The sequence below is a fragment of the Eulemur rufifrons genome, unplaced genomic scaffold, assembly GCF_041146395.1.
Source record: "Eulemur rufifrons isolate Redbay unplaced genomic scaffold, OSU_ERuf_1 scaffold_150, whole genome shotgun sequence".
Lineage (NCBI taxonomy): Eukaryota > Metazoa > Chordata > Mammalia > Primates > Lemuridae > Eulemur > Eulemur rufifrons.
Window position 1 is genome coordinate 350,693 of NW_027182932.1, and position 19,313 is coordinate 370,005.

Below are 19,313 nucleotides of genomic sequence, written 5' to 3' on the forward strand. Positions count from 1 at the left end.
AGTTTTCCACCCAACACTGCACTAGGAGAGTCAAAGACCAAATCCAAATTAAAACCAAGCCTAGGGCTTTCATCAAAATTCAGCTGTTTGCAGGCTGAAACTTTAGACAAGCAATTCTTCTTTGTGCCCCATTTACCAATGAGAAAACCAAGTTCCCTCAAGAACGGCGCTGAGGAGGACGAGACCAGGCTACGGAAGTTCGCTACCGCGCCCGTCCTGAGAGTAGGCGGCCCACGTGCTGGGCTGGACATCGATACGGTACACAAAATACCATTTCCCCTGTGAGCCGCCACGCCTCGCCCAGGGAATCACGGCAGCAGCACTTCGTTGGGGATGGGACGGCCACCGAGAGCAGCCAGGATGCTGTCAGTCATGTCCCTCATCATCCGCCATCTCGCTTGGTGCGTCGCACTTCCAATGTGAGGTGTCAGGGTGACATTCTTCAGCTTCAACAAAGGATGATCTCTGGAATCAGAGTTACCGAGGGACTGTTCAGCGTTGTCTGGTCTCCTAACTCCATACTCTGGTTTCACCTCCCGGGGGAATCCCCTCCCTGAGCGGGGACAGCTCTTGTCTCTGTCCTGCGGCAGCTGCCTCCTCCCAAGGGACCCGGCGCCCTTCTGCTCAGAGGGCTCCTCCTCCACTACTCCCTTCCACCTGCCCTAACTGCAGCTTGGGAAGACACTTCCTCAAAAACATTTCCCAGTCTCCAGCCGGCTCAGGAATTTGCCTCGTGTTGGATGTGTCACCCAGAGCCTCCTGGACTTGGTCACGCTGACACCGGTGACACCCAGGACCGTTTTCCCCAGCGTGCCAAATTTTACAGTGAGCCATGATAAAAAACCCACAGGCATAACCCATGGGGCCAGACTGGCGGTCGGGGAAACACCACCGTCTTCTGACGAGTAGCAGCGTTCAGGGCGAGACGCAGCCCAGGCACCTCCCCCAGCCCCTCGCCGCAGCCCAGCTCCTGGCCCAGGGGCTCCCCTCCAAGTCAGGACTCAACCGGAACCTGACTCCAGCCCCCTTGTCTCGGCCGCCTGACAGTAAACTCTTCTCGCTGCAAAAATATGGTCCCTCGGTGGTTGGCTCCGTCGTGCAAGGAGACCCAGTTCAGTTCAGGGACAAGAGACACTCAGAGAACCTCTGTTCTACATAAATTACCGTTTTTCTCAGAAATGTCTATAAGTTCTGTGGTCGATCTTGGTAAACTTAGATGTTAAGTTCGGTTAATATGTGACAGTCACTTGTCTACTGGACAGAAGTCAAAGCTGGGAGGAGTCTCTGGTCTAACAAACGACAGAATCAAGACTCTAGTCCTGACAGGATGGATCACTGGGTCAAAATACATGAGCAAATGAGATACATACAGAATTACACACATTTGCTTGAAAAGCAATTGAGGGAATAACTTCAATTTTATCTCACTAGAAACTTCCTGAGCTAGGAGTGTAAGGGGCATTCCCAGGGCAAGCCGGGGTCACAGGTGGGGACAGCTGCCTGCTGGGCACGGGAGGCATTTCACGCAGCCTCCTCCCCGGGGTCCACTGCCTGGGGCGCCCCGAGCTCCTCTCTGAGGAGGTGCTGCGGGCTGGACACAGGCTGCACGCCAGCCGCTGCCCCCACCGGGACAGTCACCTGCTCAGGCCCCTCCCCCCGGGCCGAGCCTCGACAGCTCCTGTGGACTGTCGGGACTGTGGACTCTGCCCCTCCGGGGGTCTGTGTGGCTGTTACCTGGGCAGGGGCTCCGGGCAGGTCACGTCCAGCGCGGCGGCGCCGATAACCCCAGTCTGAAGAGCTTCCACCAGAGCGTCCTGATCAACCAGCAGACCTGGACCAACGAGACGGCATCTCCGATCACCACGGCCTGCAACACGCCGGAGCGGTGCTGGTCACAGCAGCTGCTGTTGCAAACACGTCTTACTTTTGTTCCAACAACACATTTAAAGGTAAATCAAAAGTTTGACAAAGAACCTGTGGACTTCACACTGCCCGATTTTTCATTAGACGTAACAGAAACCAGGCCTGCCCACCACGTGCCTGGGAGGAAGCTAAGCCTGCATGCACACGATCTCTCCGAATCCCGAAACAACTCAGCAAGGCCAATATTCCTTTTACGGGTGGGGAAACCGAGGCTCGTAGTTACAGACTTGCCCAAGATCACACAGCTCCTAACACAACCCTGCCGATTCAAGCCTGGGTTTGTCTGGCCCTGAGCCTGGGCCCATCTCACACCGCTGCCCAGAGCCACAGGGTTCGAGCTGAGCTAACAGCTCCCGACGAGCTGGACCGCTGCATCTGGAAATTCAGCCGACCGAGCATGCTCCGTAACGACGGTTTCCAACACAAAATCGTGTGCGAGCCTGAGCAGCAGACGCTGAGAAGAAACGCTCTTCCCTTCAGGCTGAGGCCGCCCTCGGCCCTCCATCCGTGGCCACTGCCCGAGTGGCCGCTGGACGAGGCCCACTCTGAGGCCGAGACAGCTGAGGCTGCACCAGCCGTTCACACTCGCCTGGGAGGCCTGAGCTTCCAGGGAACTTTCCAACTGCGCCGTTAGCTCATTGCCGTGAGGTTTCCTGCAAGCAGGTTTTCCTCGTTCTACAGACGGGAGAACTGGACTTCGGCAGAGCACACAGGGCTCTGTGCCGCCGGCCTCGGCCTGCAGAGCTGCACCAGCTACCTGCCCCCTTCCCGCTGAGTGCCACCGCCCACCTGCCGTCCCACCTGGTCACAGCACAGGGCCTTCTGGCACATAAACGTCAGATAACCAAAGTGACACTGAGTTATTTTTGAAAGTGATGGCTCAGAAAATTCATCTCCATAAAGAGATGAGATTGAAAACCCCCATATTGTGGCATCCTCATCCCTTTTGTTACTGTTAATGATCTGAGGTTCAAAATGCCGTAAAGATAAAAATCAGGAATGTCTCTAAATAGAAAGTGAAAGTCCCGTAATCCCCTCCCACCAATCTAAGCGCATTTTTCAGACCCCGGCATCATTTAGGACAAAGGGCCGACTAGAAACGCCAAGACGACTGCTAGAGGCTCGTTCTGCCCCGTGGGCTCAGGGTGCCGGCGCACCTCTGCTGACGTTGATGAGGACGGCGGTGGGCTTCATCAGCCGCAGCTCCCGCCGCCCGATCAGCCCACGGGTCTGGGGCGTCAGGCTGGCCGCCAGCATCACAAAGTCCGACTGCTGCAGCAGGCTGTCCAGCCTCTCGCAGTAAGTGGCCCCAACCGCTGCCTCCTCCTCCGATTTCCTGGGAAGGCAACAAGGAAGAAAAATCACATCCTCCAGCCAGAAATCCATCACGTTGCCCTCATGGGAGGAGCCTCTCAGGAGAGCCAGAGCCTGTCTCCCCCCCCCTCCCCCCCCCCCCCCCCCCCCCCCCGGCCAGACTCCACGTGGGCCCAGGAGGCCAGAGCCTGGGCAGCTGCTGCAAAGCCCAGAATCGCTGACCGCAGCGTCCCCACCGGACCCCGAGCTCCTGGAGGGCAGGTACTGCCTCCTCCCCTCTTGGGGCCCCCAGAGCCTGGGACAGGCCTGGCCCCGTCGCTTTCACCAAAGATCCCAGACAAGAGACAGAAGGCGCCTGACCAGAGAGCAGGTATCACAGGGTCTGACACAGGTGGTTTTGCTGTTTTTTTTCTGGTTCTAGGTGAATCCTAACTCCTGCCCTGGCCACCCCAGACGGCCGATATTCAGCTGAGAGCCGCGTGCAGGTGGCTGCTGTCCACAGAGCCGTTGCGCCAACCCTCTCCGGACTCTCCTGCCCGGCCAGACGCACCCAGCCACACGGAGGTGGTGCAGCTGCCGGCTCCCCTCGGTTCCAAAGCCAGTCTTTGCATTTACCTGCGGGTCCTATTGTGGTACAGAATCTTCATCTCGAACGCTGTGGCCCTTCGAGCAATCTTGTAGCCGATGCTGCCCATGCCAACGATGCCCAGCGTGGCCCCTGTCACCTCCTGACCCATCCAGTTCACACAGAACTCCCCTGCGGCGGGTGCGACGGCCAGCCGACAGCCTGCAACACGCCAAGCACACAGTGGGCAGCGGAGGCCACAGACGACCCGCGGCCCTGCGGCTCTGACAAAGTGCGGGGTCGGGACATGCCTGGGCCACGCCCTGCACATTATTTTGTGTCAGGGACAGTTGAAGGACAGGAGCAATGATAGTTTCTTCAAAGCAAAGCCAGGGCCTCCTGGTAGGATGCTTTAAAATAGAAACTTCTTTCACATTAAGAAGTAGTTCTGGTTAAAATTAGTTGTTTTGGGGTATGTGTGTGTGTGTGTGTGTGTGTTAACCATTAGCCAGAAATAGAGCCTGACTCCTGATTCTTTTCCGGAACCCTTCGCACTGAAGCTTCATGTCAGGGGGGTGGGCAGCTGTGGGCGCCCAGGGAGGCTCCCAGAGGCGGTGGAGGGTGTGGGAGGGGGGATGTCCCCAGGTATGTGCTGCCTGCTGGCGCCATCCCAGGGCATCTCCGCGGTGGCTCTGAGATCACTCACACCCACATTTCGGGAGGCTGCTGGGCTACGTCTGCCCCGGTTGCCGGGCTGGGCACTACCAGGCTGCAAGCCACCAGGAGGGGCTCCCGTCCCCAGGGAAATAAAGTCCCAGATGTGGGGTGAAGAAGTCAGGACCAGAAAGAGACATGTAACTTGAGGAGCTTATTTGAATATATATATATATATTTTTGAGACTGAGTCTCACTCTGTCACCCAGGCTGGAGAGCAGTGGCATCATCATAGCTTACTGCAGCCTCAAATTCCTGGGCTCAAGAAAGAGATCCTCCCTCCTCAGCCTCCTAGTAGCTGGGACTACAGGTACACGTCACCACACCCAGCTAATTTTTCTATTTTTTTGTACAGACAGAGTCTGGCTATGTTGCTCAGGCTGGTCTTGAACTCCTCCTGGCCTCAAGCGATCCTCCTGCCTCAGCCTCTCAAAGTGCTGGGATTACAGGTGTGAGCTGCCATGCCTGGCCCTATTTGCATATTTTACAATTATTTTAACATGTGTGTGATTAAACATATATCATTTGGTTCTTTGGAAAGCCACAATCTTCGCTGGGGGTTTTACCTTCCAGGACTCTGCGGGCTGCGGCCAGCAGCAAGGCCATCCCCAGGTCTGCCGTGGGCTCGGAGACGGCCTGCGGCGTGTTGGCCACCGGCACGCCGAGGCTGGCGATGAGCTGCAGGTCCAGGTGGTCCAGGCCAACTCCCCCGTTGGCGATGATCTTCAGGGAAGGCAGGCTCTGCAGGAGCTCCCGGTCGATGGCCGGCTTTCCACCCCATATGTATATGGCCTGGATCTTCTGACAGAATTGTGTTTTATTCTCCACAAATTCTGCCATGGTAACGAGACGGAAGTATTTCTGCAGCTCTGCAATGTGAGCCTCACATACGCCATGGGGTCCTTCAAGTGCAAACACCAGAACGCCAGGCAGCTCCCCACCGTCCATGACCTGCAGAGAGACGGACGGGAACAGCCCACGCATGTGTCTGCTGCCCACAGGCTTTCCAAATTACAGCAAGACTGGGATTCACTGCCTGTCCCGGACAACGTCCTACAAAACCTGAAAGGGAACAGACCCGCAGCACTGTGTACAAAGTCTCCGTTGTGCCCACCTCCCTATCACATGTGGGCTTAATTTCTGTCCTTTAATGGACAGCGGACAGGGGAGGCAGCCCCGAGGTGGCCCCTCCTGGCAGTCGCATCCCTGGGTCTCCGCCTGGAGTGTGGCTGCACTTGCTCAGCAGAGACCCCGGCTCCTGTCTCGGGGCCTCGCTCCCTGGGCCTCCTCTCTCTGTCTCCCTCCCAGGGGCCGGCGTTGCCCAGCTCCCAGATGACTTGGGAGCAGAGCTTGTGAGGCCAGCTGACTGCTGCGCAAGCCAGGAGGGCTGCAGCTGCACCGGCACTCGACTGCAGTCTCGGGGAGACCCCGAATGAGACCCCCAGCTGAGCCACTCCTGGACTCCTGGCCCAAAGCAACTGCGACACGAGTGATCCGTGTGGGTCTGCAGTCACTGGTGTTGGGGCACCTCGTGCCCACAGCGGGTGGGCAGGCAAAGCCTCCCCTTCACCTCCCAGCAGGGCCAGAGAACGAAACTGCCATTTCATGCAAGTTCTACGTGTTTCGGGAGCCTTCAAAGGCCATGAGAGTCCAGAGACGCAGTTAGAGTCACTCATGCGCTGAACAGCACAAAACAGAGAGCTGGGAGAGCGCCGAGGCCAAGGCGCTGGCGGCGGGCAGTCGGCCGGGCTGCTACTGGCAGAAGCAGGAAAGTGTTCACAGTTGGTTTGTACAGATTTCCTGTGGCATCAACCTTTCATCCTTGATAAGAACCGCATCAAGCACGGGGACTGCATCTCCAGCTTCTCAGAACAGGGCCACGGTCGGAGGGACCCTCTGCGCCCACCTGCAGTCACACACGCCGGGCGGCACACTGACCCTGCACAGCAACACGTGACTCCTAGGACTGACCGGCTTCCACCGTGAAAGTAAAACGTGTGCTACTGCCTGTCACGTGAATTAAATAAAGCTTCATGTGCCTTCTTCCTGATTAAAAATAAGATTTTTTTAAACATTTGTATCTTTCCCCTAAAAAGAAAACCTGTCAATTTTCAAGCCTTGAGGCTAATGAATACATTTTTTATCTTTGGGTCCCTGGAACTTGGCAGGAAAAACAAAGCTAAAGAATGTTTAAAACTTGTTCAAAGATCAGAGCATAACTGGTTAAAAAAAAACCAAAAAACAACCTGTGTTTACTTTTTTGACTTTGGGTAAAATATTAAAATGGCTTTATCCAAGATAAGAGTATTTTAGTTCATTTCAGGGGGAGGTGGTTTGCTTCCTGACCTGTCTGTCCACAACACGGGTTAAAGGGCAAGGGTGTGTCACAGGACTGCCACAGCCTGGAGCAGCGTGTGCACGCGGAGAAGGTCCAGAGCCTCCGGTTTCGCTGCCCAGATGAGGGGACGAGAGCCCGCCCGGGGACCGAGAGCAGCAGAGAGGACAAGCTGGGCCTCACAGCTCCCTCCAGCAAGCACAGCCTGACCCATGTCCAGCACAGGCCGCGGTCGGACGTGAAAGCCACGTCCCAGAGCAGGGACTGTGGGGCAGGGCCCGCAGGTGCCCGGTGGGGGCCGGCTGCACACCCAGTCCCTTCTGCTCCCTGATTTCTACATCACGAGGCTGAGAGGACAGGTGGCCCCGCAGGGCCCCACGCTGGACAACTCTGCCGTCACCGCCAGCAGGGCACCTCCACCTGCGGAACGGAGGGACTTCAGGATTCCTACAGCCTTGTTTTTGCCCAGCCGCGTGACAGTGCAGGCACCTCCCCTTCCTCACTACCTGCATTTTCCTCACACTGTCCAACCTGACGTGCTACAATAGATTAAAAATTAGTTATTAGTTATTAAGGCGATTGCTTAATGAAGAAAAAGAATATTACCTTTGTTGAAATTGCCTTCCGCAGACTCAAAGCTCTAAATTCAGGCTTTTCTTCTTTTAAAGGCCCTGGAAAATTGAGACCCAGAAAGAAAAGCAGAATGAACTTCCACTTCTTTCAAGGAACGTCAGAGATGGATATAGTCTCCTGGGAGGCGTCGCCTGGGACAAGGAGGGGTGTGTGGTCCAGGGAGCCTTGAGCAGCCCTGACTGAGGGGGCGCGGGGGTCAGAGGGGGGGCTCGGGGGTCAGAGGGAGGGCGTGGGGGTCAGAGGGAGGGCACGGCCACCAAGTCACTTAGCAGATCGCTTGCGTCTGTGTGCTGAGGCTTATCTCTGATTAACAGACTTGCCTAGCTTAAAACATTACAAACCTTCAGAAAAAGCTTCATTTTTTAACCAATTACAAACCAAAGAATCTTTAAACCCACCTATAACCTGTAAGTCCCTGCTGCGAGATGTCCCACTTGTCTGGGACAAACCACTGCGTACCTTCCATGTATTCATTTGTGACTCTCCTGCAATTCCTGTCTCGCTAAAATGCATAAAACCAAACTGCGGCCCCACTGCCTCGGGACCACTCGCTCCAGGCTTCTTGGGTGTGGCCGGGGCCTCTCCCCACACAGGCCTCAGGGCAGGGGATGGGGGCGCAAGGCTCCCAGCCTCGGGGCCCCCCTTGCTCCCTCCCTGGCCTGGCAGGGTGACGTGGAGGTGACTGCAGTGAGTCTGATCTCTGTGCACATCCTGAGCTCAGAGTGGCGTCAGCAGGTCCCCTGCGATGTCACTGCAATGTCACTACACCACCTCCAAGCAGCTCCCCGATCAGCCTGGAGGCCTGCGGTGGGCAGGGCTGCCACGGCGTGGGTGGCGGTTTCCGCAGGGGAGCCTGGAGCCCTGGGGGCCTCTCCTCTGACCCCTCGCCACGTGTGGACATTCCCCCCAGGTACCTTCCCATCTCTCCAAATGGATCACCCGCCTCCCTCTACCTCACTGTGGGTGTCTCGTGTCTGAAGGTGTGCGCTGCTCTCTCCGTGACGGTCCATCCGTAGCTGAACGTCTACTTGCAACTTTCGACCCTCTCCTGAGACTGGCGTGTGAGGCTGCTTCTAGCCCACCAAGCTCACGGCTTCTTGTCCTGAGATTCTGCTTTGCTTTCTACATCACTCCTCTCTCTTGATATTTGACAGGTGAGTTCAATATCCCCCAAATCTGTCTCACTTTCCCAAAATTTGCCTCAAAGTAGCACCAGCTGGCTCTTGTCTTCCCTCCCTTTCCCCCTCCACGTTCTCTGTCAGAGGTGGGGTCCCACCGTGTCACCCAGGCTGGACTGCGCCACAGCTCACTAAAGCCTCGTACTCCTGGGCTCAACTGATCCTCCTGCCTCGGCTGGAGCTGGGTTTTGGGGATTCTTCAGCTGGCAACTGGTTGAAAGAGTTAAGCTTTGTGTCAAGACCTGGAGTCAGCAGAAAGACAGGCTTCAGCGGAGATGAGGGGAGCTGCCATCTGTCACGTGATGCTACTCCCCAGTCAGGCCGGCAAGTGAGCCACATGACACCAGTTAATAAAGCCCATCTAGTGAGACTGCATCACCATGGCTCACCAGGCCTCTCACAGAGGAATCCGGGCAATGAAAAAAAAGCTCAGAGTTCAGTCCTCAGCTCCCCCGTTGGCCAAAGACCACTCCGTGGGACGCACGAGCGAGCGGCTGACAGCGCAGGAGGTCCCCGGGCCGAAGTCTCAACCCCAGAGCTGCCCATTCGGCAGCCGGTGGTGTCGGGGGTGTGGGGAACCTGTGGCCTCGGGGCCACGTGTGGCCTTCTGGATCCTTGAGCGTGGCCTTTGGACTGAATCCAAAGTTCACAGAACAATTTGTTCTGTGAAGTCTGGATTTGGCCGAGGGGCCACACTCGGGGATCTGGAGGCCACACGTTCCCCACCCGCTGCTGCCAGACTTACCCTGCTCGCCAACGGGCATTTGAACCTGTGGCTACTTGTATTCGAGGACCGTAGGACCAACACCAGGTCAGAATCTAATGCCTTTAATTTTTCTTCTGGCCAAGTGGTCTGTGAACTCACAAATACTCATAAAATCCCAGGGGCCCGCTGACTGAGCAGACCCCATGAAGCGGCATGGAGCACAACCGCACCAGGCAGCTGTTCCTCGTTTCACGAACATTCCCTCCCACGGCGTGTCACACACGTGCATTTGCCACCTGCTCGGTACGACTTCCTGCTCCCAGTGTCCCCGCCTGGAAGCACACGTCCCTGGCATGTGGCCCGGGAGCTGCTGGAATGGTCACCTGCAGGCCTCGGCCCCCCACAAGAAATAAAGCTCTCCTTTCCAAATTAGGAGCCTCGTTCTGTTTTTCTGGTTGACACCTTCACAGGCACAGCATGCTGAGGAGGGTGTAAATTCAAGAAACATCCAGTCTTCACTGTCTAAATTGCCACAGAACTTGTTTACCGTTGACAAATCTATTTTCCCCACCACCTTGGTGTTGCACCATATACTGGTATTTGGGAGAGAAAAAGAGGTTTTGTTACAAGAGAAATCATTTGATTCCACAGTGCCATTTTGTCACCTCGCCCCACAAAAACAGCCTTTCACCTACACCAAATGTTATATCTCATGGGGGTGGACATCAGGGTCCAAATTTGGGAAAAATCAGGATTCCAAGTGGTTTGAGGGCACAACCATTCTCTTTCCCTTTTGCACAGCCTGAGAGGGAAACGGCAGCCGCCGTGGTCCTCCTGTGGACGTGTCCCCATGCTGCTTACGGTGGGCCCAGTGCCCGCTGGCTGGACTGCGGAACACCCTTGAGCCTCATTCAGCTTTGAGAATAGTGTCTGAGGTCACATTTGCCACCTGAAAATTTCCATCAACTCGGGGGACCACACGTCTTCAGTGTCAGACGGAGCCTCAGCCCTGAGCACGGCAGCCACCGCTGCACGGCTGCTCCGGTCCACGTGCAGTCACGGCCAGAGCACACGCCCACGCCCTCACCCGCCTCTGGTTTGGGAGTATTTTATGGCTTGTCTGGTCTCTTCCACCCACGTGATGAGGGCGCCATCATCCTCTAGGGCAGCTTCCCGTCCCTTTCCTCCTCCTGGAACACCATTCCTTCTGCGGTGGCCGGTTTTGGAGAGGGAATTTTCTCTAAGGGATGCCTCTCTTCACAAGCCATGAATTGGGCTTGTCCCGGTGTGCCTAGCCCAGTTCCCTGTCCTCCAGCGAGGGTGTGTTTTAGTCTTCTGGATGGCCAATGTTGGTGTACCCACCAGGAATGCTGTGACCGTTGTATGCTAATGGCATCAGTGCATTCGGATGAGTGGAGTCAACCCCGCCCCTGGGTGTCCCAAATGATTGCAGCTGCAGGGAGGCTACGCCCAAGTGTGCCCTTGTCTGGGTGTTCCATCAGGCCTCCCAGAGGTGCCCTTGCCTTGGGTGGAATTTGTGCTGTCAGGGGTCTCTGTCCACCACAGCTGACGCCATGAAGAGATCTTCCAGGCAGTGCCAGTGCGGTTGGTGCCGGGTGAGGCCGTCTGGCCACAAGCGCAGGTCACACAGGAGGCAGTGAGGTTTCTCCCGCCACCCCAGGCTCTGTCTAAACCTGACAGCATCAGTATCTATGGCTGTGCAACAGTCTGTGATTGGACCCCTCAGTAATCATCTTCAGGCATTGTTAAACATTCCTGCCGGGCATCGTATTTGGTGAGAGCCTTAAAATAGAGGTGCCCTGAAAGGGGGGCACCTCTGGGAATGTTTAGAGTGGAACAGTTCCCATCGGTGGCCCTCATTTCATCAGCTCTATGTCACACCAAACCATGTGGGCTCCATCAGCGGGGAAATCAGTGAGGTTTGCAGGGAAGCAGGAGAAGTTTTGGGGCAGGCAGATAGGAGACTGTGGGAAGGAGGGTGAACAGGTAAAACACTTTTCTGAGTCTAACAAGGAAATTCATGACCACACCCATTTAGAAAGTTACACCCAGGGACATTCTGCAGACACCAAGCAACCTCTGTGAGATCTTGGTTAAAGCATTCCGGGTTTTTGGCAATATAATCTACAGCAAGTAAGGTAAGAATAGAGTTACCTCAGGGTTCACGGGGACTGGCCTGGGCCAGCGTCTCAGGAAGAACGTCTGCTCGGTTGTTGCTCTGGAGACCGTCTGAGCCTCGGGTGTTTTCCAAAATTGCAGGCAGGTGTCAGAGACTGATTCAGAGGTCCAGGTGTGGTCAGGAATGTGGTCGGGTGCTTGTTTCTGGTGTGAGATGTGAATCTAAGAAGCAACTGCCTTTAATTTTGCGGCACAAGAGTTAGTCATCTGACTGCAATGCGTGATCCTGGGAGTCTCTGGCCCCCGGGGAGCTTTGTATTCTTTGTTACAGTTTTAACTAGTCCTTGAAAATAATTCGGTATTTCCCCTTGAGTAAGGCCGGCTAACATAAGCCCTCGTCCAGCCTCTAGGCCTCTGTCGTCGTCTGGCAAGGGGACAGGCAGTGCTGTCCAAAAGGAGCGGACCTAAGGTTCGGCAAGACAGTGGGAGGGCTTTTGGCCAAGGAGGTTAAAAGCCTCCATTAACTTAGCTAATTGGGTTTTCTTGTGCCATTTTTCTGTTCTACCAACCCGGAGGACTGGAGATGGTAGGCACAATGCCAATGCTGCACTGCCGGCCAGATTCTGGAAATGGACGGAACGGCTTGTCTAGTAAAAAGAGCCCCAGGATCACTGTGCAGCTCAGGAGGGATGCCCCAAGCTGGAATGATTCTTTCTAACAGTACTTTTCCTACTGCTAAGGCCGTAGCCCTTTGACAAAGAATGCTTCTACCCAATGAGAAAACACATAAACCAAGACCAACACATATTTATAGTTATGAAATGGCAGCATCTGGATGAAATCGAACGGCCCTACTTCAAATGGTCCCGTATGCAAAGAAAAATGACCTTACAGGGCTGGGCATGGTGGCTCACGCCTGCAATCTGAGCACTTTGAGAGGCTGAGGCGGGAGGATCGCTTGAAACCAGGAGTTCAAGACCAGCCTGGGCAACACAGTGAGACCCTATCTCTACAAAAAATAGAAAAATTAGCTGGGTGTGGTGGCGAACGTCTGCAGGCCCAGTTACTCAGGAGGCTGAGGTGGGAGGATCACTTGAGCCCCGGAGTTTGAGGCTGCAGTGCGCTGTGATGGTGCCACTGCACTCCAGCCTGCGTGACAGAGTGAGACTCTGTCTCAGAAAAATAACATGAAAACATCAATATGTCACAACGTGTCTCAGCATAAACAAATGCTACCTTCCTAAAAAATGGTTTGTCCGGGATTGCTAAACACACACACACACACACACACACACACAAAGCAACAAAATAACAAAAAGCAGATTCATGCAAAAAAGTAAATACGAACTATAAAACCTGTCGCGCCAACCTGAAGCTCATCCATGTATAGCTTAATCTGCTCGTGCCTAGAGAACAGAGGAGCAATAAACAGTCCAAACTGACCTTCAGGTCCCGGCAGAGTTTCTGAAGGGTCTCGGGATCCGGCCCAGCCCACCTGGTCCCACGTAAGGTCCCAAGGCACAGCCACACCCGGGCCGCTCCGCGACGCCAGAGGGTTCCACTTACCTTCCCAAACCACCCAGGTTTAGCGGGCGCCACAGAGCGACCCCGAGCCCCGGGAGGTCAAAGAGCACCGAGCGACGCGCCCGGAGCCCCGCCCTTCCCTGGCCCCGCCCCGGTCGAGCGCCGGCCACGCCCCCACGGTGCGAACACTTCCTCGGCCACGCCCCAGCCCCCTCACTGGTCACGCCCTCTCCATCCGCTCCTTCTGGGCAGGCGAGAGCGGCGGAAGTCATGGTGGCGCGTACCGGAAGCATGCGGGCGTGCGTATGGTGCCCGGAGGGTCTTCGCCGCAGAGACGGCGGAGGGCGGGACGCAGACCGGGGCCGCGGCCCGTGCGGGCGGGGAGGTGGCCCGGCGACGGCCGCGTGGCGGACGCTGCTGGGGCGCCGGGCGGTCCTGGGGCGCGACCGGCGAGGTGTTCACCCCCCAAATTAACAACAAGAAAGTGTGTAGAAAACTTTGACCGTGTTAACTGTCGTCTTTTAGGTAATGTGTCACTTAAGTCACCTCTTCGGGGAACAAAGTGTTTCACCCGGGGTCCTGACGTCAGTCGCCATTCTGACTGCGTCTCGGAGTTTTACCCCCAGGTCAGACCTCGAAACCAGCGTCAGCTCTCGCGACCCCGGTGCAGTCAATGATCTAAAACGCGGGTTTCCTCACGTGCTCCCTTTGCAGTCCCCTCCTGGGTGTACACAGCAGCCCAGGTGTGTACAAGAAACACACAACTCTGCACGTTCTTCCCTTGCCCCGGCGGTGAAGCCCAAACCCTGCGCCCACCCACTTCGCGCGCCGTGGGGCGTCCCGTCCGGCCAGTGCACGTTTTCCGTTTCCTCTTACGTAGTCTCGCCCTGGGCTTGTTCCCAGGCTGCCTGGAACCTTCCCCCACCCGTTTCCCTGGTTGATTGTCAAGCGTCCTGCAGTCCCAACTTAAATGTCACATTCTTAGAGAAAGAAGCTTTTCCGGAACTTCTCAAACAGTATGTGCCCCCCTGCTAAATGCTCTCATAATGCCCTGAACTCTCCCCCTCGTAGGACTTTAAGATGATTCTAAATTACGTATCTGATTTTCTGTGTAATGTCGGGCTCCTCTGCTAGACTCCACAAGAGTTTCTAGCATTTGACATCATGTCTGGCACATGTACATGCAAAATAAATATTTGTTGAATAAAGAATGAATGGGCCGGGCGCGGTGGCTCACGCCTGTCACCTCAGCACTCTGGGAGGCCGAGGCGGGTGGATCGCTCGAGGTCAGGAGTGCGAGACCAGCCTGAGCAATGAGCGAGACCCCGTCTCTCCTAAAAAAAAATAGAAAGAAATTATCTGGCCAACTAAAAATATATATATAGAAAAAATTAGCTGGGCATGGTGGCGCATGCCTGTAGTCCCAGCTACTTGGGAGGCTGAGGCAGGAGGATCGCTTGAGCCCGGGAGTTTGAGGTTGCTGTGAGCTAGGCTGACGCCACGGCACTCTAGCCCAGGCAACAGAGTGAGATTCTGTCTCAAAAAAAAAAAAAAAAAAGAATGAATGAAAGGCAAATAAAGGGAGTAAGGCTTTCCCAAAACAGCATGTTTTTGAAAGTCTAGTGAGCAAACACATAGTTTTACTCTTTAAAGGTCATAACAAAACTCTTGAGTGAGTTTCACCTTGCAGAAAGTATTACCAGTAAGTTACAAAAGACTGAAGTTTTCTTTTCCAACTACTTACCCAGAGGGCTCTAGAGAATTCATCCAGCAAAAAGAATCCACAAATTCCCAGAATACCTCCTGTGTTAAGCTGGAACTCAATGTACTGAAAAAGTAAGAATTTGATAAAACTGGCTTTAACTTTTTTATTGTATACACACAAAAGACGGTAACATGTGTAAGGTACAAAGAATAGCAATAAAATGAGCCCCTGGTCATGCACCCTCATGCATAAGAAATACACCATCACCTTTGAAGTTCCCTGTGCTCCTCTCTGCCCCACTTGCAGCCCCTATCTGGAATTTTATGGTTTTTATTTCTCCTTTTATATACATATATTTGCCTAAGCAATATATGGTTTAGCTTGCTTTTGCATTTTATTTTAATGGGATTATACTTTAGTCTTCTGTGACCTGCTTTTTCCTAAACTTAGCAGTATGTGTGAGATTCGTCCCTATTCATATGTGGAGGTGTAATCATTCATTTTTACAGCTATATAGTGTCAATAAGTATACCTGTTTATTTTTCTGCAGTTGGATACTTGCATTACTCTTAGTATAAGGTTAAGCATTGGCTCCTTTCAAAGAGAACATACTGTGTATGATTTTGAGGGTTTCTCGCAAGAGCTCAACTCAAGCCCCTTTAGTGAACACGGACTTAGAGATTTCTGCAGCTAAGCAAAGATCAAGTCCCCAGTGATAGGGTCTTTTCCCTTCCGACCCCATCCCACCCAAAGTGAGGGTTCTTGCTTGGCTTGAGGTAGCATGGAAGCACCCCCTCTTTTCCCAAAGGGAAGAGAATGAGAATGGGAATATACATCATACCACAACTTTCTCCAAAGAAATGATCTCAAAATTTTCCCTCAACATATTTTCTTATATCCTGTATGGTGGCCCAGTTCCTCCCACGTTTTTCTCTGTCCTGACCAAGACATAGAGTGCCTTCACTTTTCTGTGGCCTGGCCAGCTGCGTGTTTCTCCCTGTAGGCGCGAACCCACACAGGGCCCATGAACATTCCCAGACACTGTTAAAGATGTTTTAGGTTGCTGCCCGAAACACTGAAGAAACCCAGCCCTGGCCCTGAGCCAAATTCCCGGAACCTTTATGTAAACTGCATGCCCCAACCCCCTCATGGTGGACATACATAGGTAGAACAACTCTTTTGCTGTCCACAAGGATGACTGCTGAAGCACTCTGTATATTAGTTCCTCTAATAAGCCCTTTGGACCAATCGCTCTGCTTTCTTTGGAATCCCAACTGGTCCCACATCAGGACAGTTTGGGGCACTCCCTTGTGAGAACTTCTTTGCCACTGCTTTTGGGGCAACTCCAGCCTCAGTTTTGGCGGGGATGGAACACCTCATATATCCTCAAGTAGGGTGATGGACAATCTGTAGGCTGGTATTTCCTCTGCAAAATCTGTAAACCTTGTCTGGTTTCTCTGGAAAGAATATGCACCTAGAATCATTTATTTTAAACCTGGGGACTCTGCTGAAATTTGAGAGAGGAAAGCCTCATGTTAACATTGTCTTATATTTGGCTTAACACATTCTTTTAAAACTATAAAGTCATCTAGAGGAGTTACAGGGCTATCATTAGTAGCAATTGGTTCCTTAACTCAAGGCAGTTGCTCTGAAGGGATGGGCACTGTGGATGTGTGCACCCTTTCCCAGTCAGGACATGCAGTGACACTTTCGTCTCCCCCAGATATCTGCCTGGCTCTTACTTGAGAATTTTAGACTGCATTATTTAATGCTTATGTTTAGTCATTCTTTTTTTTTTGCTTTTACAGTGCCTTCAATTTGCATAGTCATTCTTTTAATGAAGAATCCTATTTCTAAAGTGTAACTCAAGCAGTTTGATTAGCTCAAGTGATGATTTTGCCTATTTATTGCCATTTTTTTGATGATCAGATACTTTTTGATGTAATGGAAGGAGAGATGAGGAGCTTTAGCCAAATAATTGTTAGGCTTGGCCAGGCACGGTGGCTCACACCTGTGATCCTAGTGCTTCGGGAGGCAGAGGCAGGAGGATTATTTGAGGACAGAGTTCAAGACCAGCCTGAACAACATAGTGAGACCTCATCTTTACAAAAAAAATGTTTAAAAATTAGCCAGGTGTGGTGATGCATGCTTATAGTCCCAGCTATGTGGGAGGCTGAGGCAGGAGGATTGCTTGAGCCCAGGAGTTTGTGGCTACAGTGAGCTATGATCATACCACTACACTCCAACCTGGGTGAGAATGAAACTTTGTCTCAAAAAAAAAAAAAAAAAAAAAAATCCTATCTGCCTCCATATTGATAGAACAGAAAATGTTGACCAAACACAGTTTCTACACAAAAATAAATAACATCTCATTTTAAATTATAATGAGGGAATGATGTCTTCCACATGCTTTAACTTTCCCAATAAGTGGAGCTTACCCTGCCAAATCTGCAACTTTTATTGTATTTTAAAAATTTTTTAGAACAGTATTTCTAATTTTATTTTACAAAGAAAAAATGTGGCCAAATGCCCTCACTGGTGAATTCTACCAAACATTTAAAGAAGAATTAATATCAATACTTCACAAACTCTTCAAAAAAAAAAATAGAAAAGAGGATAACACTTCTCAACTATGAGGCCATCATTGTTATCCTGATACCAAAATCAGACAAAGATATCACAAGAAAACTACAGACCAATATCTTAGGAATTATGGACACAAAATCTCAACAAAATACTAGCAAACCAAATCTAGCAACATATAAAAAATAATTACCAAGACCAACTGAGATTTATCCTAGGAATGCAAGGTTGTTTTAACATATTAAAAAAATCAATGTAATATACCATATTAATAAAGTACAAAAACCACAGGATCATCTCACTAGATGTAGAAAAAGCATATGACAAAATCCAACACCCTTTCATGATAAAAACAAACTAGGAGCAGAAGAGAATTTCCTCACCCTGATGGAGGGCATCTATGAAACACTCAAACCATTCATACCTGATGGGTAGACTGAATGCTTTCCGCTAAGATCAAGAACAAGACAAGACGTCTGTTCTCACCACTTCTACTGAACATTGTACTGGATATTTCAGCCACGGCAGCTAGGCAAGAAAAAGGAAAAGCATCCAAATTGGAAAGGAAGAAATAAAACTGTCCCTATTTGCAAATGACATGATCTTGTATATAGAAAATCTTAAGAAAGCCACTAAAAAAATTATTAAAAATAATAAATGACTCAGCACGGTTGCAGGATGCAAGATCAATATACAATAATTGATTGCATTTCTATACACAAGCTATGAATAATCAGAAAATTAAACTTAAAAAGTATCCCATTTAAATAGCATTAAAAAGAAAATATTTAGGAATAAATTTAACAAAAAAAGTGTAAGATGTGGACACTGAAAACTATAATGTATCATAGAAATTAAAAAAGACCTAAATAAATGGAAAGAAATCCCATGTTCACGGATCAGAAGACAATATTGTTAAGATGGCAATAATGGCAATGCCTTCTAAATTAGTGTGAACAGGAATTCAACATTAATTCCTATTAAAATCCCTGCTGCCCCTTTTATAGAAATTAACAAACTGATCCTAAGGTTCATATGGAAATGTGAGGAACCCAGAATAGCCAAACCAATCTTGAAAAGGAACAAAGTTGGAGGACTGAGACTTCCCAATTTCTAGAACAAATCAAGACAGTGTGGTACTGACATAAGGCTGAACACGTGAATCAATGGAACAGAATTGAGAGTACAGAAATAGATCCTTATATTTAAACTGATTGATTTTCAACAAAGGTGCCAAGATAATGTGATGGGGACAGAATAATCTTTCTAACAAATGGTGCTGGAACAATTGAATATCTACATGCAAAAGAATGAAGTTGGATACCTCATACCATACATAAAAATTAGCTCAAAATGAATCACAGACCTAAATATAGGACCTAAAATTATAAACTCTAGAAGAAAACACGAGTAAATATTCATGACCTTGAATTAAACAGTGGTTTCTTAGACACAATACCAAAAGCATAAGCAACAAAAGAAAAGATAAAGACTTAATCAAAATTTAAAACTTGTGTGCAAATGATACCAATAAAAAAAGACAATCCACAGAATGGGAGAAAATATTTTCAAACCCTTTATCTGGGAAGGGATTTCTATCCAGAATCAATTACAACTCAATAATCAAAAGATAACTAGCCCAATTTTCTAAATGCATAAACGATATAAATAGTTATTTCTGTAAATGGCCAATAAGCCCATGGAAAGATGCTCTCCATCACTAACCATTAGGGAAATGTAAAGCAAAACCACAATAAGATATCCCTTCATACCTACCAGGATGGTCATAAGGAGAAGTATGTAAATAATTATAATAAGTGTGGGCAAGGACGTGGAGAAACTGAAACCTTTACACATTGCTGGTGAGAATATGAAATGGTGTAGCCACTTTGGAAAACAGTTCGGCAATTCCTCAAACTGTTATGCTGGAATCCGCTGGCTAGGAAGGAAAAAAATATGAAAGAAAAGAAAAAGTTAAACATAGTTACCATATG

At 51.1% G+C, this 19,313-nt stretch overlaps 1 protein-coding gene across 7 annotated transcripts; it reads right to left on the minus strand.

Annotated features, from left to right (window-relative positions):
* Positions 1-54: 54 nt before the first annotated feature.
* LOC138379721 (probable 2-ketogluconate reductase) lies at positions 55-19,290 on the minus strand. Of its 7 annotated transcripts, XM_069464845.1 has the most exons (10): positions 19,096-19,290; positions 17,744-17,847; positions 14,776-14,859; positions 8,761-8,904; positions 7,458-7,522; positions 5,083-5,578; positions 3,853-4,024; positions 3,081-3,259; positions 1,735-1,831; positions 55-465 (listed from the first exon to the last, which is right to left on the minus strand). In XM_069464845.1, exons 6-10 carry the CDS (start codon positions 5,498-5,500, stop codon positions 309-311), a joined length of 1,023 nt encoding a protein of 340 aa, XP_069320946.1. In that variant the 5' UTR covers positions 5,501-5,578; positions 7,458-7,522; positions 8,761-8,904; positions 14,776-14,859; positions 17,744-17,847; positions 19,096-19,290; the 3' UTR covers positions 55-308. The 7 variants fall into 7 exon arrangements, with proteins under 7 accessions (XP_069320946.1, XP_069320944.1, XP_069320947.1 ...); XM_069464843.1 differs by lacking the exon at positions 17,744-17,847 and having other exon boundaries at positions 19,096-19,258; XM_069464846.1 differs by lacking the exon at positions 19,096-19,290 and having other exon boundaries at positions 17,744-17,867.
* Between the last annotated feature and the right edge of the window lie 23 nt (positions 19,291-19,313).

Coding starts and splice junctions, on each gene's coding strand:
- LOC138379721 (XM_069464845.1), bottom strand. CDS start 5,500: ATGCGTGGGCTGTTCCCGTCCGTCTCTCTGCAGGTCATGGACGGTGGG. Junction 4,025..5,082: donor AGCCCGCAGAGTCCTGGAAG/GTAAAACCCCCA, acceptor GGCGTGTTGCAG/GCTGTCGGCTGGCCGTCGCA. Junction 1,832..3,080: donor CCTCATCAACGTCAGCAGAG/GTGCGCCGGCAC, acceptor TCGTTGGTCCAG/GTCTGCTGGTTGATCAGGAC.